Source organism: Typopeltis vanoorti, chromosome 24, assembly GCF_054136105.1.
Source record: "Typopeltis vanoorti isolate ZY-2024b chromosome 24, IOZ_Tvanoo_1.0, whole genome shotgun sequence".
Classification (NCBI taxonomy): Eukaryota; Metazoa; Arthropoda; class Arachnida; order Uropygi; family Thelyphonidae; genus Typopeltis; species Typopeltis vanoorti.
In genome coordinates, this window is record NC_143572.1 from 52,769,407 (window position 1) to 52,796,034 (window position 26,628).

The 26,628-nt window shown below is 36.0% G+C and overlaps 1 protein-coding gene and 2 pseudogenes across 1 annotated transcript in view; 1 reads left to right on the plus strand and 2 right to left on the minus strand.

Annotated features, from left to right (window-relative positions):
• The window catches only part of LOC150093198 (uncharacterized), a 145,827-nt gene that overhangs the window by 1,953 nt on the left and 117,246 nt on the right, over nt 1–26,628 (minus strand). The window contains exon 8 of the mRNA XM_090414182.1: nt 14,314–14,379. Coding sequence (XP_090270308.1) covers nt 14,314–14,379 — 66 coding nt within the window. The remainder of the gene's footprint in view (nt 1–14,313; nt 14,380–26,628) is intronic.
• On the plus strand, nt 9,466–14,062 carry LOC150093199 (CCA tRNA nucleotidyltransferase 1, mitochondrial pseudogene; annotated as a pseudogene).
• LOC150093200 (CCA tRNA nucleotidyltransferase 1, mitochondrial pseudogene) lies at nt 10,641–12,017 on the minus strand (annotated as a pseudogene).

The window sequence follows — 26,628 nt, forward strand, 5'->3', positions numbered from 1 at the left end:
TGTAGCACACATTATTTCTCCTGACTCTGAAGTAAGATATTCTGAATTTATCAAAGTATAGGTACTCTTACCTAATGCAGTTATATTTTTGTTAATTTTTGTACCAGCAAAAAAAAGTTTCTTCTACTGCTTTATCTAAGTTGCTAAATTCCGTCTCCTTTCTAGTAGAAATAAGAGATAGATCCATTTTCCTTAAAACAGATGAAATTTTCAATCAGCATTTCCTCGAAGCATTCCTATAGAACGTCAGTCGCAATATTTTCTTTTATTTACCAATACTTATTTACAGTCTTAACTCCTCCACTTTAAAGACTCACAATTCTACGATTCCTTTTTCGGAATCTTCTATTAATATGCCCCCGAATGTCCCATAAAAACTTAATTTCCTAAGAACAAAATTTTGCTGGCCTGCGTTCTTAAACTTCCATTAGCTCTCTTGTTTTTCCTCCGTTACTTTGATACCGAATGCTCTCTTGTTGTTTCTTTTGCCTCGACACTGAACGCTCTCTCTGTCAGCTGTCAATCATTCGTGAAACTCCTTGGCGAGCATGCATACTCCATGAAAGTGGCAAGCAAGAAGTTATATATAATGGCTGATGTGTCATCTCCGTTAACATGAGAATGGCTTTACAAAACACAGCACTTAATTTTAAACCACAATAAAATTTTTGAAAGTAACACAACTATCCAAATCCAGTAAGTACATATTTGTTTTTAAATGCTTCACATTTCATTTTGACAAAATAACATCAATAATGAGCACATCACAAGTGCCGACAATATGTATTATGAAACCAAAACTAATAATGTACTAACATAAACAATTTGTAAAAATATTCGGAATTTTAAATTATGACTATTTTTACAGAGGACATTATGGACAGAGTGTTACATTAACTGGAATTTATTGGAAGTGATTACCAAAGCTAGAGAATTCGTGATTATTGTGGACTATAAGTTAAAGTATAGGAGTCACAGTGCATTAGAAAACACACTGTTAAAGGCACACTAACTTCTAATAATGAGAAAGTCGTTTTCCCAAATTACAAGGCATTGTTAAGACCACATCTGGATTATAGATAAGGTCACCTAGGTTCCAAGGAGATGGAGAGACAGTTGAAAAGATTCAGTGGTGAGTAAACAAGATAACTGGGATTGTGCATATGAGGGCAGACATGCATAAACTGCTGGCAGGAACTAGCTTTAACATATGCATGCCACATCAGGTAGTCACATTTTCAGAAAGCTTATACAGCATGTTAGTTGCGGCTTCTTCAGTTGCAACTAACATGCTATATTTAAAGGGGTTATTTAAAAATTGTCACACATTCATTGCATAATGATAGGGTAAAAGTAGCATTTGTGAAGTGTCTTGATGATATCGAATATCTCAAATGTAATTCGAACTGATTTCAAGTTATATATATATTCTCATATCGATCATCTTTTGGGTTTACATAAATTGTGTGCTTTCTGTACCCAATAACTGCATTATAAACAGCTGTTATATGCATTTTCTGGAACTGATAAAGAAAACTTGAAAGACGATGTTATGACAATATGTTTAGTTAGCTGCTTTGTTTAGTGCTACAATAAATCTGTTCTGCTTGCATGCATACAGCATAGTCTGTGGAAGGAGAGTGGTTTCATCATGAGTGTCATTCCAGTTGTCTCTAATTACACTCATTGTTGCTAAATATAGTACATAGACTGTAAATGTCTCTGTACTGTATTTAGTGATAAATAAAGCTATTTGTTTTTCTCTTCTGCAGAGGATGGAATGTTTTTCATGGTATAGAAACATTTTTATTCCAGTTTTTGAAAACTACAGATATAGTAAAAAATTTATCTATTCATGAATAAAAATTAATACTTCTATATATTATAAGAAGTGGTTGATCTACAATAAAATACTAGCATATGTTAGATATCTATTATTGATAAAGCAGGAGAGCCACTGACAAAAAAAAAAGTAATGAATGTAGGATTCTCAAAAGGGTGGATAATTCTGATGAGTGGTATGTAACCTATTACTGTGTAAAATGTATACTGATCCTCAGTAAACAAAAGAAAATTCTTAGAAAATGAAACAAAATATAAATAAAACAGAGAAATAAATACAGGTAGTTCCTGCCTTTACAAATTAATTGGTTCCTGGCAACCGTTCATAAAAAATGAACGGTCACCTGAATAAGCGAGAGTTACGTTCATAAGAAGGAATATAGAAAATATAAAATGAATATTAAATGATAAGAAAAGACTTTACTGGTCAAAGATTTACATATTTAAAAAATAAAATTTTAAATTAAAAAAGATTCTTTGAAAAAAAAAATTAGCTCATTTCTATATCACTGGGTGAATTGTCAGCTGTCGGGGTAGTAGGAGATATATTAGGAAGCTTCGGTGCATCTTTTTTCTTTCCAAAGGCCTCGAGTGTTATCTGCTTCATTGACTTTCGCTTCTTTTCAATAGCAAGCAGAAACATTATTCATTTCATTGGAAAATTTACTAAAAAATTCAAAGTGTGAATCTTGTAATTCAAAGATTGCTTGAGCTTTTCGAGAAGTTTAAATACTTCTAGGCCTTTTCAAGTGAGAAACCAAGTTGGAGCTTCATATCTGTTATCTTCTCTGTCTTTTTCTTCTTTGTTTCTTTCTTGTTCCTCTAATTCAAGGGGATCATTGGGTGAGAGTTCCATAGTGTGAGATTGAAGCAGCTCATAAACCTTCTGAAACTTCCATTTGCAACTGGTTAGCCATACCTAAGATCGCTTGAGTTAACGAATTCATAATCTTTGTTGGGTCTTCAAAGCCTTCAAAATGGTCATTAACTCATGACAAAGTTTATGCCATACTCTTTTTGTAGTTTTTTTTGGAAACTTTATGCCAGGCGCTCTGTGTTACCTGAACTGTGTCTAAAATGTTGAATCTCTTCCAAAACTCTATGATAGAAAAGTTTCCATTTTTATCAGTTGCTTCTATTAACATTTCAAAAGTCTCTTTGAGATAATGTGCTTTAAACATCACAATTACAATTACTCCCTGATCCATTGATTGTAAAAGAGAAGTTGTATATGGAGATAAAAAGACTATTTTTACATTAGGGTAAATGTAAGCTACTGAAGAGGGATGGCTAGGTGCATTGTTGATTATCAGAAGCACTTTAAATGGAATTTATTTTTTCTCACAATAAAGTTTCACTTCAGGAACAAAGTGAGGCATAAGCCAATCTTCAAATAGGAAACTGTTAAATCTTGAATGATGGCTCTATCAAAAATAGAACCGCTCCATTCAAGATTTAACAAGAGAACAATATCAAGCAAAAGCATACTTGTACTCTTGGCAAAACAGACATAATATGTGAAGATGCAGATATTAACCTTGCTTAAAAATGAATTAAAATATAAAAGAAGAGGTTGAATCCTAAATTAAAATGAAATTGAAGGAGGAAATAAATATTAAATTGTACTAAGTTTAAGGTTATTGTCTAAAACAGATGGAATCTTAATTTGTCAAAAACATCAATGTTAAAATATGCCATGTATAAAGTCGTGTATCACTGTGCAAACAAAAGTTCAAAGGTTGCAGTTTGACCACCAAAGATGACGTAACGAGTGATGAGTAGGTATTCGTGGAAGGCACAAGAAATTCACGTTCCCCGAAAAAAGCGATGCGCGTACAGCAAGGAGGTGACGTCACTCGGTGACAGCAAATGGGAGAGTATCGTAGACAAGTTTGGAGTGCGGAAAGAGGCCGCTATAATGGGGTTTAAAACAGATTCACATCATTGAGAGGGACCCTTTTTTGCTTCCCTTTATGTTTTTTCTCCTGGTTCCTGTGGTGTTCCCTGGTCGCGTGTGCCCTCCCCATGGGTCTCCTGCTCGAAGTTCTCGAGTGGATCAGCATGCCTGATACCCAACAAGACGTGTGAAAACAGCAAAGCGGCAGTGTGTTTCCCGTTGCTGAGCAACGCAAATCGAATAAAATATAGCACGAGATGATGACAGTGTTCGAGTTTTAGACCATCAGTGTGGATCTAACTGATGAGAAGGCAGCAAAGTATTCCTTTGAAGGTAAATCGTGTTAGAAGCGGCGACGCTAAAAGTTCGTAAGCCCAGAAGAAACAAGTGGCAAATTCGGGACGAGCACGTAACTCCCACGTGGCAGCAATCCATCGTACAGAAGGACAATCTATAACAAAGAACAGATGGAAGGATCGAGAAATCATCTAACAAGGTGGTAACGTACAAATCTTCCCTTTTTTGTGTTATCTATTGGTGACGAAAGTGTAAAATGGACAGAGTTTAGAAAAGAAGAGAGATTTTTGAGACAGTTTCCTGTGTTATGTTAATCGAATTGGACTGATAGTCTACGTTGTCTAGTTAAGTTGTCTAGACCCAGTTTAATGTGTATGAGTCGTTAGTAGCAGTAATCTAGTTTAATACTGACATCCATGTTTGTGATATAGATGAACATAAGATTCTCATGAGTGTGTTTGAATAGCCTGTCTGTTTTATTATTATTACCCCGCTTTACTTGTATTTTAGTATTAACCTTGATTTCCTTGATTATGTGTGCTGTTTAAATTGTAATGTTCTTAGATAAATAATAAATATGTTTTCCATGTATACCTGAGTTTGTCTGAGTAAGAGATTGAATTTTACCACTCACAAAAATATCGAACCTATGTCTAGAGGAAAAAAGGGGAATTTAAGATTGTCAAGGCCATGACTAAGAACTCAATCTGCCTAACTACTTAATCTATATAAGGTATTACTTGAATTCTGGGAAAGTTTCTTCGGATAAGAATCCCTATCCTAGAGTTCTGACTGACGCAGCATAAACAAATAAATTTCGTCAGAGCTCGAAGAGAAAAACGGCCCCAGAGTGTCAGCTTAGAAGCCAGATCTCAGTAGGCACAAGGAGAACGATAGAGGTAAAATATTTAAGAAACAACAACGTAACAAAACCCATGAGCCAAGCCTTCTTATTTGCCTTCCATATTACTGGGAGAATATCTTTATTAATTCCTTTTAAGCTTCTTGGATTTTCTGATTGATGCACAAATAAGGGTTTTAACTTGCAATCGCCAGCAGCATTTCCTGCTAATAGGAGTGATGCAATCTTTTGATGATTTAAAACCTGGCACTGAGGATTCTTCTTTTGTGATGCTAGTTCTTGCAGGCATCTCTTTCCAATAAAGGCCCATCTCATCGACGTTAAAAATCTGTGATGGCGAGTAATTTCCTTCTTTAATTATTTCTTGTAATTTTTTTGGATAAAATTTTGCAGCCTCACTATCGGTGCTTGCAGCTTCACCTTGTACTTTAATATTATGCCAACCAGTTCACTTTTTATAGCAGTCAAACCACCCACTACTTGCAACAAAGGCTCTTTGCAGTCATCCCCTTTCAGCATTTTAAAAATGGCTAATGCTTGAGTACAAATCATTGCATATGTAATAGGCATGTCTAATCATTGAATTTGGTTGCTTATCCAAGCAACGTTAAGCTTTTCTATATATGACGAATTATACTGCCTGTTTCTTTATTACGCAACCATATAGATTGCACAGATTGCACATTTTTTAGTTCTTTCAAATATTTTTCTTTATCCTTTAAAATGGTGCAAACTACAGAAGCGGCAAGAGAAAATTTCTCAGTGCTACCCACTTGATGGCTGGTAATAATTTCGTATTTTTTTCTCTAATGTAATTGCTTTTCTTTGTTTCTTTTGCTTATTTTCTGGTTTTGCACTGTTGCTTCTTCTTGACATTGTTGGAAAAGGGAAAGAGTTATAGTTAAAAAGAAAACAAAATAAAAAATCAGGTGTAATTTGTGAAACAAACTACGAATAACACAGTCGCGTCGCCAAGGCTCGTGAGTGACTGAGGCTAAGATGATTTGCTGCTCCATCAACCCACATATTTTCCTGCCATGCCTAAATGAATCAATCACCTGATCAACATTATTAGTTCAACGAATTAGCCCACCTAGTTATTTACTGAACTACCAAATGTATACAGGCTATTTATTATTGTTAGTTATTTATACTTCACAAATCTCTTTCCCTCTCCTCATAAGGTTTTTTTTTTAATTATGCCATCATAAATTTGCCTATGCATGTCTACAATTTATAGGATCAGATTCATGACTTATTTTTTAACGCTATTAAAATTGCTATTTTATAAAATGCTTTTTTCTAAAACACTCAGTGTTGTTAATACTATTAAAAAATAAGTCATGAATAACCGTCAACACTTAAGTTTATCTGTTAGATTTCTAGGATCAGATGCTATTTGCTCCACCCAGCAAACTTACAGGAGCCATATATAATACAAATGTTAATTATTAACAATTTGTATGCCAGTATTCCTTCAGAAAGTATTTCTATTCACACTTATTCTTTCTTTTACATTTCCCATTCTCACATGGCTTATTGACATATTTACATCTTTGAGTAATTCAAATATACTAACCAAATACAGCATTCTTCTTCATTCTTGTTTGATAACCCTAAAACAACACATGATCTCCCTCTCCCCCAGGCAGGTTTGGTTAAAAACGATACATAGTACATCTGCTGAAACACAAGCACACGGAGCCACAATGTTTTCTCTCACCCCATCAGATAGCTAGGTAATATGTAATAGATACAAACAAAATACCATTCAAAACATTAGTGATAATTATCATCCTTCTACCAGATGACAATCCAATGTGAAAAGAAATTCAATACCCTACCTTAAAGGAACTTTGAAACAAATAACAAGGATTCTTCATAAATTCAGTCTATATGATTCCTTCAAACCAGCTTGGAAACTGTCTTCCTTTTTACTATCAACAATCAATACATTACCACCTCTCTCCTTATCTGGTGTCTATCAAGTACCATGCTCATGTCATATTTTCTATTTTGGACAGACTGGCTGTTCCAACTTGATTAGAATTGAAGAACATCAAGACTATATTACATTTTTGGAATCTGACAAGTCCGGCTTTGCTTCTCATGCTACTGACACTAGGCACAAAATTTTTTGGAACCAGACAAAACTTCTTCACTCCAGCAAATTCAAATTTGATTGCCTTTTCCTTGAAACATGAAATACGAAGAAATCATCCTAACCTGAATAGATCACTGTATACCAATATCCAAGTTTTTGGACGTGATAACTATTAACTGTTCATAAGTCTCTTTTTTGGAACAAATCACACAACTGGAACAACTGGAACAAATCTGAAAACAAACCCCAACTCAACATCACCAGAGTTAAAGATCGGTACTATCAACGTAAGAAGCCTGAATGGCAAAAGAAATGGAGCTAGCTGAGGAATTAGTTAAGTACCAGATCGACATAATAGGGGTGACTGAAACAAAAAAGACCAAAACTGGTGAGATCTTTCTGAGCAATAAATACAAAATGTTATATTCAGGCAATAACAATCAAGGAAAAGAAGGAGTAGCCATAGTATTCAACACAAAATACGAGGCAAATCTTCTTGAATGGCAGTCAGTCTCAAGTAGAGTAATGTGGGCAAATATGAGAATGGGGAACTGGACAATGAGACTTATTTGTGCCTATGGTCCCACAGAAGGTTCTACTAAGGTAGAAGTGGAGGAATTTTTTGAGGCTTTAGAAAAAGCAACTGACACAATGAAAAAGGAAAAGTTGGTCCTTGTTGGGGATCTAAATAGTAGAGTAGGAAATGATTGTGAGACATACAAAAATATTTTGGGAAAATTTGGAGAAAAGAGCAAAGCTAATAATAATGGCAAATATCTGTTGGATTTCTGCTCAGGACATGGACTGGTTATTACTAACACCATGTTCCAACATAAAAATGTGCACAAATTCACATGGAGAGAAGAGGCTAGGAATAAGAAAAGTCTCATTGACTATGTTATTGTTGATAGTGATGTTTTCTCCCTGGTGCAGGACACCAGAGTGTACAGAGGATTTGAAATTGGAAGTGATCACTATTTAGTCTTGAGCAGAATAAAATTGAATTTCATATTGAAAAGAATAACATGTAAGAAAGTGTTAAAGCGAATAAAAGTTGAGCAGCTCTCAGATGTAAACTGTAGACTAAAATACAGAAATATTATTGAAAAGAAAATGAAAGAGTTTGAGAACAGGAATCAAACCTTGGAGATACAGTGGCAAACTCTGAAGGAAACATTGATTGATTCTGCCAGAGAGGCATGTGGTGAGGTTGTGTGCAAAGATAAAAAAATCAGAACTCCCTGGTGGACACAGGAAGTTAAAGAGGCAGTGAAGGAAAAGAAGAAAGCATATCAAAAGTTCCTGGCAAATAAGTCAGCTTTTACTCTTACAGAATACAGAGACAAATGTAAGAAAGCTAAACAGTGTGTAAAACTAGCTAAACAAAAGTCATGGGGGGACTTTGGCAAGAATATAGAAAATAAATATCAAGAAGGTGGCAAAATATTCTGGAGGTTGTTGAAGAAGCTTAGGAATGGAGGAAAGAGTGCTGTAAAAGGAATTAGAGATGATAAAGGTGAAATGAAAACAGGAGAAAAAGATATCCTTGAAGTATGGAGTAATTACTTTGAAAAACTGCTAAATGAAACAAGCAGTGATGACAGTACAGTGATAAAAAACACTGACCAGGCATGCAGTCAGGAATACATATCCATACTTGAAGTAGAAAAAGCCATCAAAGGCTTGAAATGTGGAAAGGCAGCAGGAGTAGATGATATTCGACCAGAAATGCTGAAGTATGGTGGTATAAGAGTCTTACAGTGGCTGCACTGCATAGTTCAGAAAGCCTGGACAGATGGACGAATTCCCGATGATTGGAGTAGAGCTCTCATAGTACCCATATATAAAAAGGGAAATAAAACTGAATGTGAGAATTACAGAGGTATTTCCCTACTGAGTGTTCCTGGCAAGATCTATGCAAGTATACTTGAGAAACGGTTGAGAAGAATTGTGGAAGAAAAGCTTGGTGAAGAACAAGCTGGATTCAGGCCAAATAGAGGCTGTCAGGATCAGATCTTCACTTTACGACAAATAGTCGAGAAAGCATGGGAATATAACAAAGATCTGTATTTAAGTTTTGTCGATTTGGAAAAGGCATATGACAAGGTGCCAAGAGAGAATCTATTCAATACGCTGCAGTTATATGGTGTCAATGGGGCATTATATCAAGCAATACTTAGTCTTTATTTGAGTTGTGAGTCAGCAGTTAGAATTGAAGGAAGTACAGGAAGATGGTTTAATGTTAAATCTGGTGTGAGACAAGGATGTACATTATCCCCTCTGTTATTCATTATCTATATGGATCACATTATGAAGGAATGTGGTATTAAACCTGATATCAAAATTGGAGATGTTAATGTCAGCTCTTTGCTTTATGCGGATGATGTTATACTTCTAAATAAATCCGCTACAAGTCTGCAAGATTCTCTGACTAAATTGAATAGCTGTTGTAATAGATATGGTATGAAGGTCAGCAATAAAAAGACAAAGACAATGAAAATAGGCAGAATCATTGAAAATGTCAACTGTGTTGTGAATGGAGAACCTGTGGAACAAGTAAAACATTTCAGCTACTTAGGCACAATTTTTACTGAAGATGGTAAACTAAATATAGAAATAGACAACAGAATCAGCAAAGCTGGTATCGTGGGAAGTCAATTGAATAAATTCATATGGAATAAGAAAGAAATTAGTCGGAACACTAAATTAGCTGTATACAAGACTGTGTTCAAACCAATTTTAACTTATGGATCTGAGAGCTGGGTCAGAAGTAAAACACTTGACCAAAGACTAGAGACCGCAGATATGAGAGTCCTGAGAAAGATTAGAGGCGTGAACAGATGGCATCAATGGCAATATCATATTAAAAATGAGGATATTAGGAAAGAACTTGACATTGTCAGCATCCAGGAATGCGTTAGCAGAGCTAATCTCAGATGGTATGGTCACTTAAATAGAATGGGAGAGGAAAGATTAGCAAAACAAGTGTTCTCTGCCAGGTTGGCAGGAAAACGACCCAGAGGAAGACCAAGATATAGGTGGATTGATACGGTACAAAGTGCCTTAGACGATAGAAATATAAGATCTGATAATGTTGGAGTCTTGACAAGTAACAGACTGATTTGGAGGAAAATTGTAGATAGGAAGTTAGTAATGATGTAATTTTTTCATGTAGTACTGTCATATCCTGTACACCCCTTGAGGGTACATGGCAGGAATTTGATGATGATGATGATGAATTATTTATTTTTGATTTAGTCATTCTTGGCAAAACATGCACATTTTATTATTTGTCTTTCCTGTTAAAATATCGTTGATGGATAATTTATGAATTCACCCTTCATTATGAACAATAAATGACAGCAAAGACACACACAAACATTACAACTGATGTTTGTGTCTATGTTTTATTCGATAAGGTTTTGTTTCTTGAAATCAGTGGAGACATATATCTCAAGTTCTCATTTTCTTTTGTCAACCATTGTTTCTCCAATCATTACATTAATATCAAAACAATTTAATATAAACACATCTTTGTATTTTGAGATACATCATAAAAATTGCTTTAAAACAAATCACCTGTAGGCATGCCACAGCCAACTGTCGTTGGGACTTAATTTATCATTCATAGACCAGGCTCAACAAATACGCTCATCTGTGGTGAGTAATTTTGCTAGTTGGTGAGTAGTTGCAGACTGTACAAAACAGAATATTTTTGAAATTAATTAAAAAAAACAGACTGATTTGGAGGAAAATTGTAGATAGGAAGTTAGTAATGATGTAATTTTTTCATGTAGTACTGTCATATCCTGTACACCCCTTGAGGGTACATGGCAGGAATTTGATGATGATGATGATGAAGTCTCTTTTTTTTTAATTAGTTTTTTATTTTTAAATGCAATGCAATGTAAATTTTTCATGTAGTACTATCATATCCTGTACACCCCTTGAGGATACATGTCAAGAATTTGATGATGATGATCTATGCAACTTACTACATGGTTGCTTTGAACTCTAATAGTGTAATATATATCACTTGTTTTTGTATTAAGATGTTCAATTACAAGCTGAAATAGTTTTGAAGGCTTACCACATAGCTCTTCCTTTCTACCTCTGTGGCATATAATGAATAAGATCAAATCTCGTTCATAATTTGAGAGCTTTAAACGTGCATGCAGTTGCTCTACTTCTTTTGCAGTGTTAAGTAATGCAGCTAAAACTGTTGCAGACTGAGGTTCAAGTGAAAGTGCTCTATGATACACTCAGTCAAATTCATTAGTGTGAGGATGCTCTGGTAAACCAAGAAAAGGTGCCATTCCTAAATCAAGCATTCTGAGTATAACATGTTTACAATGATTACCCATGCATATCTTCTTTAACTCTACCCAGATTCTTTCTCCTGAGATACTTTTTAACCCACCCATATTTTCTCTAATTGCCATCAAATTAGTTTCTTCATGAGAATCTGATTCAACAGATATTCTACCAAAAAAACAGAAATATCTTAGTATTCGCAGATAATCTTCTTTGATATGTTCGGCAGAATCACCTACAAATGCAACTCTTCTTTTCTCTAAATCATCCACACCATGAAAGTAATCATAAATTTTGCCATCTAGAAACATAGCATTAACTGTTAAATCCCTCCTTCCAGCATCCATTTGCCAATCAGTAATAAACTTAACTTCTGCATGCCTCCCATCAGTTGCAACATCAATTCTGAGTGTAGTGATTTCAAAATTTTCTTTATCATTAATACGAACAGAAACAGTACCATGTTTCTCATATTTTGTATTAAACATATGGATACCTTTATTTGCAAACATCTCTTTCATTTGCTGGGGAGTTGCATGAGTGGCAAAGTCAACATCACCTGGAGTTTTGTCCAACAGTAAATCTTGTACAGCCCCTCCAGCAATGCGCAATTCATGTCCATTGCGATGAAATATGTCAGCTAGTTCTTTTAGTTCTGGAGTAGATAGTGCTCTGAATTGTGGAGTATTAAATGGTTTCATATTAACCAAGCCAAGCAGACTATAAAATCCACTAAACTCAAGATGTATTTATTTAAATGAGGCCAATACAAAACAGTGTACACTATTAGATTAGCATCTAAGGTACACCAGTGTGATTTATTCAAAATTTAGTTCAATTACCATGACGTGTGTTCAAATAGGAATTTGGTTGACGCAATGTAGCTGATAAATGTAGTGATTAGTTTTTCGATTCATGGTAATTGAACTAAATTATGAATAAATCACACTGGTGTACCTTACATGCTAATCTAATAGTGCACACTGTTTTGCATTGGCCTCATTTAAATAAATACGTCTTGAGTTTAGTGGGTTTTATAGTCTGCTTGGCTTGGTTAACATGAAACCATTTATTGAAAGTTTATTTTTCACTTGGTTAGAGTATAATAAATTTAGTTTAATCCTTTATCCAAGTGTGAGCAAACAAAGTTTGCGCCTGAAAGTATCTTCAGGACTGGGTTTAAGGTGATACAACACCAGGGCAACTCGTTGCAAAGGTGGGGTAAGCTACCAACCTTCCTATCTCAGTATCTCCTATAATGCAAAACACATCTCCTTGCGGATATGTCTAATGTTATGCATTAAGGGAAGGGCCACTACCCAGACTAGTTTCGACCTTTATTGAGGTCTCTTCAGTGAGAGCCAGGCCCAAGTGGATATATCAGGCAGAAGCATTAGCAGGTCATCTCTACCTATAGGAGTTGCCAATTGGTGTGCCACCCTTTTTTAATAATTTACTCTGGATTTAGAGAAAGATGTTGAAAGTTTATTTTTCACTTGGTTAGAGTATAATAAATTTAGTTTAATCCTTTATCCAAGTGATAAAGGATTAAATTAAAGGATTATCCTTTATCCAAGTGAGCAAACAAAGTTTGCGCCTGAAAGTGTGAGCAAACAACTTTGTTTGCTCACACAATTGTGGAGTATTAAATGAAACCATTTAATACTCCACAATTCAGAGCACTGTCTACTCCAGAACTAAAAGAACTAGCTGGCATATTTCATCGCAATAGACATGAATTGCGCATTGCTGGAGGGGATGTACGAGATTTACTGTTGGACAAAACTCCAGGTGATGTTGACTTTGCCACTCCTGCAACTCCCCAGCAAATGAAAGAGACGTTTGCAAATGAAGATATCCGTATGTTTAATACAAAAGGTGAGAAACATGGTACTGTTTCTGTTCGTATTAATGATAAAGAAAATTTTGAAATCACTACACTCAGAATTGATGTTGCAAATGATGGGAGGCATGCAGAAGTTAAATTTATTACTGATTGGCAAATGGATGCTGGAAGTAGAGATTTAACAGTTAATGCTATGTTTCTAGATGGCAAAATTTATGATTACTTTCATGGTGTGGATGATTTAGAGAAAAGAAGAGTTGCATTTGTAGGTGATCCTGCCGAACATATCAAAGAAGATTATTTACGAATGCTAAGATATTTCTGGTTTTTTGGTAGAATATCTGTTGAGCCAGATTCTCATGAAGAAACTAATTTAACGGCAATTAGAAAAAATATGGGTGTGTTAAAAAGTATCTCAGGAGAAAGAATCTGGGTAGAGTTAAAGAAGATATGCATGGGTAATCATTGTAAACATGTTATACTCAGAATGCTTGATTTAGGAATGGCACCTTTTCTTGGTTTACCAGAGCATCCTCACACTGATGAATTTGAGCGAGTGTGTCATAGAGCACTTTCACTTGAACCTTAGTCTGCAACAGTTTTAGCTGCATTACTTAACACTGCAAAAGAAGTAGAGCAACTGCATGCACGTTTAAAGCTCTCAAATTATGAACGAGATTTGATCTTATTCATTATATGCCACAGAGGTAGAAAGGAAGAACTATGTGGTAAGCCTTCAAAACTATTTCAGCTTGTAATTGAACATCCTAATATAAAAACAAGTTATAAACATGTGAACTGCTCAAATACTGGGGAGAAGAAATGTTATTGAAAAATTTTGTTAAATGGGAAGTACCAAAGTTTCCAGTCAATGGGCATATGCTATTACAAAAAGTGTAATATATATTTCAGCTGCAACTGAGATAAGAGCTAATATATGCATGATTTATGACTTTTTTTTTATTATTATTTATTTTGATTCAGTTTTTTAAAGGAGTTAACAGTCTATCTTCCTGACAATGTCCACATAATGTTAGATGAAATATATTGGAGTTTTTGAATAAATTCTATATGATTTTTGTTACATGTGTAAGCTGCGAAATTTACTTTAATATGTCTAGTGCACATGTTCCATTAAAGCTATTAAATACCTGTTATTTGTTTTGGCATCTTCAACTGATGAGCACGAATTTGATGAATCAGGGACTTTTAGACCTCTACAGAAAAATAAATAAATAAATAAAAATAAATAATAAAAAATAAAAAGTTATTTTACATAACTTTTTTTAATTACTCTGAACAAACAGAAAGATAATAAATATCCTCTAATATTGCTTTATAACCAAAAGGGCAAAACAATGTTTGCCTTACAGTTTCAAAACAAAAGTATTTGGAAGAAAAAAAACTTAAGTCAACTATTGCTATAGTTCATTTACTGGCAAATTTTAAATGTTTGAAAAGACCACTCTTAAAATATATTATCTCTTTTAATGCAACATAAAAATTAAGATCATAACAGCTTTAATTTGGTAATTATTAAAAACTTGGTCTTGAAATGTGCACTAATTTACACCCTTTGAAAAGAAACTGAACTTTTCAAAAATAGAAGAAACTAATGGTGCCACCTGTTGTATCTTTTTGCTGTCAAAAGCGGCAACCTTCATTAGTGTTGTGTCAACTGTTTATGACATTTGTTTCATTAGAAGCAGAGTTATAGTGTCAAGAGTGACAGTGTGTTTTGATGAACGGTCAGAAAATGAGTTTCAAACAGAGAGCTGCGATTGACTTTTGTTAAAACGCATACGGTGATGAATGCTTATCCCACACTCAAGTTTATGAGTAGCTTAAGCAATATCAAAGTGGTCATGAGATGCTTGAGGATGATGAAAAAAACGGGCAGTCCAAAAACTGGACTGAGCGAAGTTAACATTCAAAGAGTGCGTGATTTCATCAAAGAAAACCCGAAATTGTCCGTGAGATTGATTGAAGATGAATTGGGGATTCCAAAATCAACTGTGCACAACATTTTGACTGAGAGTTTGGGCCTTCGTAAATTGAATTCGCGATTTGTTCCCCATAAGTTGACCGACGACCAAAAAATGTATTGAATTGAACACTGCAAGGACCTCATTAAAACCGCACGAAAGGACTCAAACTTCCTTGAAACAATCGTTACTGGTGACGAAACGTGGTGTTTTGAGCCCAAAACAAAGTGCCAGAGTGCTGAGTGGAGACCATCAGAAGAGGGGCATCCTAAAAAAAGTCACTTGGAGAAATCAAAAGTAAAGACAATGCTGATTTGTTTCTATGATTCCAAGGGCATTATCCACAAAGAATTCATTCCACCTGGCCAAATGGTGAGTTTTATCTTGAAGTTTTGAAGCGATTGATAGCGAGAATTTGTCGCGTATGGCATGAATATCGTGATGCAGGCAGCTGGTCACTTTTGCACGATAATGCACTATCTCATCATTTGAACGTTGTGAGACAGTTTTTGAGCAAAAAACCAAGTTTGTGTGTTGGATCACGCACCGTATTCACCTGATTTAGCACCCTGTGACTTCTTTCTCTTCCCCCTGACTTTATTTGCCGATGAAAGAAAAGCGATACGACACCATTGAAAATGTTCAAGTGGCAGTAACCACGATCCTCAACAGTATCCCAAAAACCGATATAAAAAACTCATTTAACGAATTAATTGACCATGCGAAATGCTGTATCGAAGCTGAGGGAGAGTATATTGATTGAAATAATTGATTTGAATAATTATAATTGGCCTGTGTTTTATTTTCTATCAAAAGTTCGGTTTCTTTTTGGACAGGGTGTAGATTCAACATCCTCCCCTCTCCCCATCTTTTTACTTTTTGGAACATGTTATGAAATTTAGGAAGATCACATAAAATGATCAAAAGAAATAACAAGTGACAGAAAAATATTCAAGAGGAATGTAGTTAGGAGTATATATCAATACTAGATGTAAAAAGCCTTCAAAACTCAAATGTAAAAAGGACATAGTTGAAGTAGGTAATATTCAAAATCAGAAATGTTCAAATATACAAGTATAAAAGTTTTATAGTTGCTGCATTGTATAATTAAGAAGTCATGATCAAAAGGTTGAATCCCAGATAGGGATTCCTCCAATCTACCCTACTCTACTCCAATCATCTGGGATTAGTGTACAAATCTTATTGTACCTATTTCTAAAAATAATGTGAATATAACAAGGATTTGTATTTAATACATATTTTCAAAGATGACCTTAATGTGAAGGTTGAAATGCAGAATATCTCCAACACTCAATCCACCAACTACAACGAACCGCAACTACACCAACTCCATCTATCACCCATCACCACCACTAGTATTTTCACAGACAATCACAAATATCCATGCCTAGGCTGGATTTGAACCCACAGCCTTCTGGCTAGAGAGCAGATATGCTAACCACTCGGCCAACCAGCACGGCTTATTATTATATTATATATATTTATAATAATTTATATTTATATTCCTGTAAGAAAATAAATATTTATAATATTATTATTAACATCTGACCTTCATGGAGTCAGAGATTCATTGTGGGGGGAGACACTCTATTGCACACAATGCTCATCCAACCGTACCTTAAACTGATTCAATGTATCTACATTCACAACACATTCAGGCAATACGTTCCACTCACCACCCACTTTCCATGCAAAAGAACCTACTCCTCACTCCCCTCTCACACCTTCCTTATACAGTTTCCAGCAATGGCCTCTTGTTCTATACCCCCCTTCCCTTGCCCATTCTATGAAAAATCTCTTCCATGTCAACCTGATAACAACCCCTGAGTAGCTTATATGTCTCAATCATATCCCTGCCTGTCTCCTCCTATTCATGAAGCTCTGCAATTTACATTCTCTCAATCTGTCCTTGTATTCCACATTCCAAAGACCATTGACCACCTTTGTGAATTTTCTCTGGACTCTTTTCAACATATCTTTGTCACCATGAAAACCTGGCAACCAAAATCTGTGCACAATAATCCATACAAGGCCTGATTATTAAAGATTTTTTTTTTTTCTAACCTGAAATGGTTGTTGACTCCATAAATCATAATGAATGCTGTTAATTTCACTAAATGAAAGGATATATATTTAGATCTCAAAGAGGCATATAACAAGGTGCCAAGAGAAAAGCAATATATAATCTATATTTCAGCATAAGTCAACAGATAGAACTGAAGAAAGGTACAGGTTGATTTTAAATCATGTTGTGAAAAAAGGGCAGACATTATCTCCACTGTTCATCATTTATATGGATCACTATATGAAAGAAAGCAGCACTGGGGATATCCAACTCAGCTCTGCTTCATGCAAATGATGCTGTACTTCTAAACAAATACAGTAGAAGTCTGCAGGATTCCTAGTAAATTGAATAACAGCTGTAACTGTAAATTGAATAACCTATCTCTCAAAAGGATGACAAAGCTATACACTAAACTACCATCCAATTTTTCTTACTCCAGTTCTTTCCAAAATAATGGAAAGAGCACTGAACTACTATGCAGACTTGCAACTAATAAATGACAGCCAGTATGGATTCCATCAGTGTTGATCAACAGGTGATCTGCTCACTTATGCCACCCATATCTGGACAAATACCATGGAAAAGTTTGACGAGTCTCCAGTGCAGAATATCTCCAACACTCAATCCACCAACTACAACGAACCGCAACTACACCAACTCCATCTATCACCCACCACCACTAGTATTTTCACAGACAATCACAAATATCCATGCCTAGGCTGGATTTGAACCCACAGCCTTCTGGCTAGAGAGCAGATATGCTAACCACTCGGCCAACCAGCACGGCTTATTATTATATTATATATATTTATATTCCTGTAAGAAAATAAATATTTATAATATTATTATTAACATCTGACCTTCATGGAGTCAGAGATTCATTGTGGGAGAGACACTCTATTGCACACAATGCTCATCCAACTGTACCTTAAACTGATTCAATGTATCTACAGTCTCCAGTGGTTGCCCTTGTTATCTCCAAAGTTTTTGACTGGGTCTGGCACAAAGGCCTGTTAAGTAAACTTTTATTATTTGGTCCGATCTTGATCTTTTGTTCATGCAATGTATCTTAGGCCATAATGCATTCAATAAAGCAATGAACTCAGAAACAAAGAAGTTGAAGCTCCTGGCATTTGTATATATACATAGCAAATTACCACCTGGCCATTTCTTATAATTAGATATGCAATCTGTTTAGCCATAGAACGTTTTCTCCCCCCTCCTTTCACACCTTTTGAGTGCAAACCCAAAGCATACATTTCCACACCTTTGCCAGATACATAATCATGTGCAAAGTCATTCATATCTTTATCACATTTGCATGGTATAGCTGAATTTTCGAACACATTTTTCTCCATTCCTCCTATGATGATCTAGTTTTCCTGGCTCTCTGGATAGGTCTCTCATCCCAATAAGTAATTTTTCTAGGTTCCTGATGCCAAATCCATTCAAGTGCAGGCTGTCCATTTTATACAAGTGGTTTGATGGTAGAAAACACTTTGCAAGTGTTTTCTACCATCAAACATGCTATCTAAAAACTTGCACCTATTTCTTCTACATTTAGTATGAAAATCAGCAATAAAAAGATAAAGGCTATAAAATAGCCTTTGTATTTTTATTGCTGATCAACTACATCCTAAATAGAGAACATATAGAACAAATAAAGCATTTCGACTATTTAGACAGAATATTTAGTGAAGATGACAATGAAATACGGAAATAACCAACATAAGAAGAAAAGCAATTATGTTGGAAAGTCAAATGAATAAATTTATAGGGAATAAGAAAAATTAGTGAAAACACTAAACTAGTTATATACAAGTCAGTGTTCAAACCAATTTTAACTTTCAGATCCAAGAGCTGGGGTAGAATTAAAACACTTGATCAAAGAAAAGAGAACACAGACATGAGAGTTCTGCAAAAAAATTAGAGAAGTGAATAGATGCCATCAATGTCAGAGATATTGTTAGCATCTATTCACATCTTAGAATAGTATTATTCTAAGGTGGTAGTCACTTAAACAGAATGGGAAAGATTAGCTAATTTTTTTTTTTTTAAACAAGGTGGTAGGAATAAGACCTATAAGAAGAGCAACATCTAGTTGATAAAGTGATGAAGATAAAAAAAAAAAAGTGAAGAAGATCGAAATATAAAATATGATGATATTGGAATCCACAGAAAGAAAATTTGGAAAAAAATTATTGATAGGAAGTTAGTAATGACAAGCTTCTCAGGTAGTATTATTGATAACTAATAATTAAGGAATTGACAGCGTACACTAGAAATATAAATTAAATAAACTTTAATATATACTTTCCGATATTTCGGCAAACGTCACGTTTGCCGAAATATCGGAAAGTATATATTTGCCAAAAGAAACGTGCACACAAGTACTACATAACAGCAAAGGAGAACCGAAGCTAGGATGCTAACGTTTTCCTAAAGTCCTGATGGTGCCCCCTGGTGGGCTATATTGGTAGTTCTTGGCCTTTGGGCTGAAGTTCTTCTGATAAATGTTTCCCAAATTTGGGGCAGTCTCATGCATCCAAATTTGTTGAGGTTTGGCATGTTCCTAAGGGCTGAGGCTGATTCCATGAATAGTCTTTCCTATTTGAACTTGTTGCGGTGTATTACTGTGGCTTTCTTCCATCTTATTCTGTGGCGAGTATCCAGAGCGTGGTCTGCAAGCCCAGAGCGGCTGTACTGGTGAAATTGGATGTAATCCTTGTGTTCTGAGATTCTGATATTTGCTGTCCTGCCTGTTTAGCCAAAGTAGGACAATTTACAGCTGCAAGGGACCTGGTATACACCAGGTAGGTCTAGGGGAAGTGGTTGATCTTTAGTGGAGCAGATAAGGGATGCCAATTTTCTGTGTGGTCTGTAACAAGTGGTCAAGTCATGTTTTTTTAAGATTTTGTTGATTTTTTCCGAGGTGCCTCGGACGTAGGGAATGGTGATGGATTTAGAGTAATCCTTTTTTGTGAAGGGGGGGGAAGGTGGGTTGTGGATAACTGGTTTAAGTATTTTTTGGATTCTTTTTTTTTTGGGGGGGGGTAGCCATTGGCTGAGAAAGTGTCACAGATGCGATTTAGTTCAGTGGTTAGGGCTTGATCATTTGAACAGATTATTTTTGCCCTGTTGAATAGTGTCTTAATAACTCCATATTGTTGTGAGGGGGGGGTGATGGGATTGTTGGTGAATGTATCTGCCTGTATGGGTGGGTTTTCTATAAACTGAAAAAACCAAGGTTCCATGAGGTTGGCGGGTGACTAGTGTGTCTAGGAAGGGGAAGTTATTGTTTTCCTCTTTTTCCAGGGTGAACTTGATTCTAGGGTGTTGGTTGTTTAAATGTGTTAGGAAGGAGAGGAGTGAATACAGGCTATGTGGCCAAATAGCGAACACATCATCAACATAGCAAAGCCATATGATAGGTTTTTGTGGGGCTGAGTTTAAGGCTTTCTCTTCAAAAGTCTCCATAATGAAGTTGGTCAAGGTATTCACTAATGGATATGTTGGATTTGGAGGTTTTGCTTTTTTAAGAACAACAGGCTACAACAGCAAAACCTCCAAACTCCAACATATCCATTAGTGAATACAAGTCACTACAACAATTGAAGAAAAGCAAAGAAATAGTGATCACCAAAGCGGATAAGGGGAACGTCACTGTGGTACTCAATCTTAATGACTACACAGGTAAGCTCAAGGCTTTACTATTAGATCGATCCACTTACCTTCCTATTGAATACAATCCCACCAACTCTCAAATTAGAAAACTCCATAGGCTCCTTAAGAAAGTAACTTCTTGGCCTGTGGAGATTACCAACAGACTGAAACCATATAACTCTAGACCCCCCCCCCACATATATGGGCTCCCAAAAATACATAAAGAAAATGTGCCATTACGTCCCATAGTGGATGGCATTGATTCCCTCACTTACAAACTAGCCAAGCATTTAGCCAAAGCGCTCTCACACTATACTGGCAACACACCATCAAACATAAAAAACTCAGCCCACTTCAAAGCCAGTATAGAAAACCTTACACTCCAACATAATGACATAATGGTCAGTTTTGACGTCTCCTCCTTATTCACGAATGTCCCCCTCAAAGAAACCTTAGAGCGAATCCAAGCTAAATTTCCTCCCGATATCTCAGCCCTATTTCAGTTTACAATGAACTCAGGCTATTTCGTTTGGCAGGAAAAATTCTATAAACAGATAGAGGGGACAGCCATGGGTTCACCACTTTCCCCACCTTTGGCCAACTTCTTTATGGAGACTTTTGAAGAGAAAGCCTTAAACTCAGCCCCACAAAAACCTACCATATGGCTTCGCTACATTGATGATGTGTTCGCTATTTGGCCATGGCCTGTATTCACTCCTCTCCTTCCTAACACATTTAAACAACCAACACCCTAGAATCAAGTTCACCCTGGAAAAAGAGGAAAACAATAACCTCCCCTTCCTAGACACACTAGTCACCCGCCAACCTGATAGAACCTTGGTTTTCTCAGTTTATAGAAAACCCACCCATACAGGCAGATACATTCACCAACAATCCCATCACCCCCCCCCTCACAACAATATGGAGTTATTAAGACACTATTCAACAGGGCAAAAATAATCTGTTCAAATGATCAAGCCCTAATCACATCCGTGACACTTTCTCAGCCAATGGCTACCCCCCCCCCAAAGAATCCAAAAAATACTTAAACCAGTTATCCATAACCCACCTTCCCCCCCTTCACAAAAAAGGATTACTCTAAATCCATCACCATTCCCTAAGTCCAAGGCACCTCGGAAAAAATCAACAAAATCTTAAAAAAACATGACTTGACCACTTGTTACAGACCACACAGAAAATTGGCATCCCTTATCCGCTCCACTAAAGACCAACCACTTCCCCTAGACCTACCTGGTGTATACCAGGTCCCTTGCAGCTGTAAATTGTCCTACTTTGGCTAAACAGGCAGGACAGCAAATATCAGAATCTCAGAACACAAGGATTACATCCGATTTCACCAGTACAGCCGCTCTGGGCTTGCAGACCACGCTCTGGATACTCGCCACAGAATAAGATGGAAGAAAGCCACAGTAATACACCGCAACAAGTTCAAATAGGAAAGACTATTCATGGAATCAGCCTCAGCCCTTAGGAACATGCCAAACTTCAACAAATTTGGATGCATGAGACTGCCCCATATTTGGGAAACATTTATCAGAAGAACTTCAGCCCAAAGGCCAAGAACTACCAATATAGCCCGCCAGGGGGCACCATCAGGACTTTAGGAAAACGTTAGCATCCTAGCTTCGGTTCTCATTTGCTGTTATGTAGTACTTGTGTGCACGTGTCTTTGTATTAAGTTCCCAAGAAGATGGCAACGTGACATTTGCCGAAATATCGGAAAGTATATATTAAAGTTTATTTAATTTATATTTCTAGTGTACGCTGTCAATTCCTTAATTATTAGTTATCATGTTTAACCAGCATATAAGCCTCTCTACAAGAGGTAGTATTATTATAATATTCAGTAAATCACTGGGTACATATCAAAAATCTGATGATGATCACCATCATCTTACATGTGAGCTAATATACCAGTAATTTATATAAAGAAGAATCAGGATTTGTGCCTCAATTTCTTATAGCATCACATTATGGTACTAAAAGAAATTAACACACACACACTGATAGTTAATGCTGTGTTATCAACCTAGACAAGGTGTGCAATAAACAGAAAACTTGATTATATAAATGTAGGCAATAAATAGCCATTTTAAGAGAAATAACTTACTGTTTACTAAAATTTTATCCCATAATTTGCACTATGAGTGCTACAACCATGTAACAGTGCAGGAATGAATTAGAAAATTTATCTGAGATTATTAATAATAGATCAATTAGACAGGCTTTAAATAAATGAAGAAAAAAAATTGAGAATAACATTTACAGTGAGAAGAGGATAACAGTCACTGGTGATTATGAAAGATAATCACTGGTGACTGTTTTCTTACAGGTTGCATTTGAATGGATTTAGCGTGAGTCAGAGAGACTATTGCTGCAAGGAGGAACAATGAGTGATGTACGCAAGAGGACAGGAAGTAAGAGGTAAAGCAAAAGGTCAGGAGAGAAAAACTGATGAGAATAAAGTGATTGTAAATGAGAATAGCAGTAGTGTAAGGGAAAATAACAGAATGAGAATGCAAGATAAACTGAGGAGGAGTCAGAGTGGACAGGGAGACATAGTATAAGGAGAGTGAATGTTTGAAGTAGTGAATATATGTATGAGGATGGTCAGTATGGGAATGGGATGTCCTAAGAAGTAGGGGATTGAGTCTGAAGAGCTAGATAGGGTAAGTGGTGATGAAGGCAATTGGGAATGGTTAGGTATGGGGAAATCACAACTACAAGTGGCATGGGCAGGACTGGTTATAAACCTAAAAGTGAATTGCTGTGTTTATTTATAAATGCCAGGAGTATCAGAAATGAGGGAGTTGAAATAGTTTCATTGATTGAGTTTATTCACCCAAAAAATTGTTGGATAAGGATGATATCATGATGGGAATAGAAATGTAAGGTATGATGTTTTCCATGAGGATGGAAGGACCAGAAAGGAGGGGGAAGGGGGGTTACTGTTGATAATAGCAGGCAAATTATGTCTGCACAAAGTGGAGATGTGAGATGTAAATAGTGACAATGGTTTTGAGTCAGTGTGGTGTGAGGTGAAGATTGACAGGAATAGATATTTAGTAAGATGCTGCTCTAGGCCGAGGAATGTAGAGCATGGTGATGAAGAAATTTATAAGTGACTTCAGTTAGTGAACAAGAGAAGGATGATTATTATGGATGATTTTAATTATGATAGTATAGAATGGAATGAAGAGATAGCATATGGGAATAAGGAAAATTAATTTCTTGAGTTCTTGAAAAACAACTACTTAGGTATATAATGTAAAGGAGCAGTATGTAAACAAGGGCACATGAGGATCGAGCATTTTAAATCTGATCATTTCATCATTAGAGTAATCAGAAGTGTGATTGTGAGTGGGTTTTGCACTTTCCTCCAGTTGGTGAGATTGATCATGAAGTGATCACCTGGGTTGTGGCTAGCCATATAAAAACTTCTGTGAGGAAAGGATACATGTGGAATTACAAGGTGATTCCACATATATTCTCTAGTGATTATGAAACGTTTAGGAGACAGCTTGGAACTATAGCATGAAATGAGGTGTTAAGCAGGAGGGAGATAAATGCTGCATGGGAATTGACCAAAAGATATGTAAAAACATCGATGTTCGAATGTGACACATTCGACACCTAAAATAGGTGTCAAATGAATGGATAAAGCATGAAATTTGGAAGAAGAGGATACTGTGGAGGCAACACATGATGAATAATGATAGCAATCAACTACATGAAGAATATGCATGAAATTTGGAAGAAGGGGATACTGTAGAGGCAACACATGATGAATAATGATAGCAATCAACTACATGAAGAGTATAAAGAGCAGACCAGGAAGATGACTCAGTTGGTAAAAACAGTAGAAGTAGAGCAGAAATTAACAAATCACACCAAGAAAAACCTTAAAGAGTTGTTCAAATATGTGGCAAATAGAAGCAAGAATGATTATAGTTAAGAATGTTAGAGGTTAAGGGTGTTATCTCTAGTGGCATGCTGCAGGGTTCTGTATTGGGATCATTGTTGTTCAATTTGTATATTAATGATATTGGATGGGTTTAACTGGTGATATGCTGCTGTTTGCAGGTGATGCAAAATTGGGGAGAGCAATGAAGAGTCAAACAGATGTTGTGGCCTTACAGGAAGATTTGAATAGACGTATGAGTGGACAACAGTATGGAACCATCAGTTCAATGTTGCAAAGTGTAAGATTTTGAAGTTTGGTAAGCAATGATGGGATGCTAAGTATATGCTTGGTGGAGAAACTTTAAAGGAGGTAAAGGAGATGAGAGATGGAGTGGTGGTGGACAAGGGCCACATTGCACAAGTTGTATAGTCATCACATCAGATAATGGCAATGATGCTGAGGACCTTGATCTGCAGAGGTTATAATTAGAGATATGAATAAAGAGGTTATGATTCCACTGTATAAGGCTTGATCAGGCTTCGTGTGGATTATTGTGCACAAATTTGGTTACCAGGTTTTCATAGTGATGAGGATATGTTAGAAAAGGTCCAGAGAAGATTCACAAAGATGGTAAGTGGTCTTTGGAATGTGGAGTATGAGAACAGATTGCAAAGTCTCATGAGAGGAGGGGGATATGATTGAGACATAAATTAGTTAGAGGTTATGATGTTGACATGGAAGAGATTTTTCACAGAATGGAAGGGGGGAGTAAACAAGAGGCCATCCCTGGATGCTGCATGAGGAGGGTGTGAGCAGAGAAGTAAGGAGAAGGTTCTTGGCATGGAGAGTGGTTGGTGAGTGCACACTCAGGCACTGACTACCTGAGTATGTTGTGAATGTAGATACATCAAATCAGTTTAAGGCATGGTTGGATGAGTTTTGTGTGATAGTGTATGTATCTCTCATGATGAGTCTGCAACTCCATGGAGGTCAGATGTTAATAATATAATGGGTGGAGGGAAAGGGAGAAATGAATAGATTAATTAAAAGATAATGTGTTTTTAACTTACATCAAAGTTGATATGACGTTTTCACAAAAAGGATTGAATAAACAAAAGTGCTCCAACATAAACTGAGAAATTCATGATAGAAATTTAGAGGATAAACAGTGTCTAAAATGATTATTTTTCCTATAAATTTATACCATCAGTGCAACAATCATAAATCTTTAATATCCATTACATAAAAAAGGAGACGAAGGAACCAACTAATATCCATATGGTCCTCTCTCCCTTTTTTTTTTTTAATGGATAAACATATCAGCTTTACACATTTTAGACTATTGGTTCTAAATCCTTGATCTTCCTCTCAAAATGCACGTATCTTGGAATTTATAAGGTAACCAAACAGACTGGTGGCAAAGCAACATGTTATTTAATTCTTGAAAAGTATAACTGATAAAAAACTACAGAACAGTCAAACTTGATCTCTAAAATAAGGTTTCTGGATTACTTAACCCTTAGCCTACCCAAAGTACTAATATACAACAGTAAGTTTAAAACTTTACATGGGTAGGATACAAATAAAACTACTGTCATAACAGCAGTGTTGACTACATGCCATTAACTGAAGATTTCTCACATCTTCTCAGTGGCCTGTCAAGTCAAGTATCTCAGCAGCTTAGAAACCTACCTTAGAAATCAATGCTCTGATAATTAGTTAATCAGTTAAGCCTATTCTGCATTGTGTATTATGTCTATCAGCTGCACGTATTCTCTCACCATTATATCCATTTTGCAAAATGGAA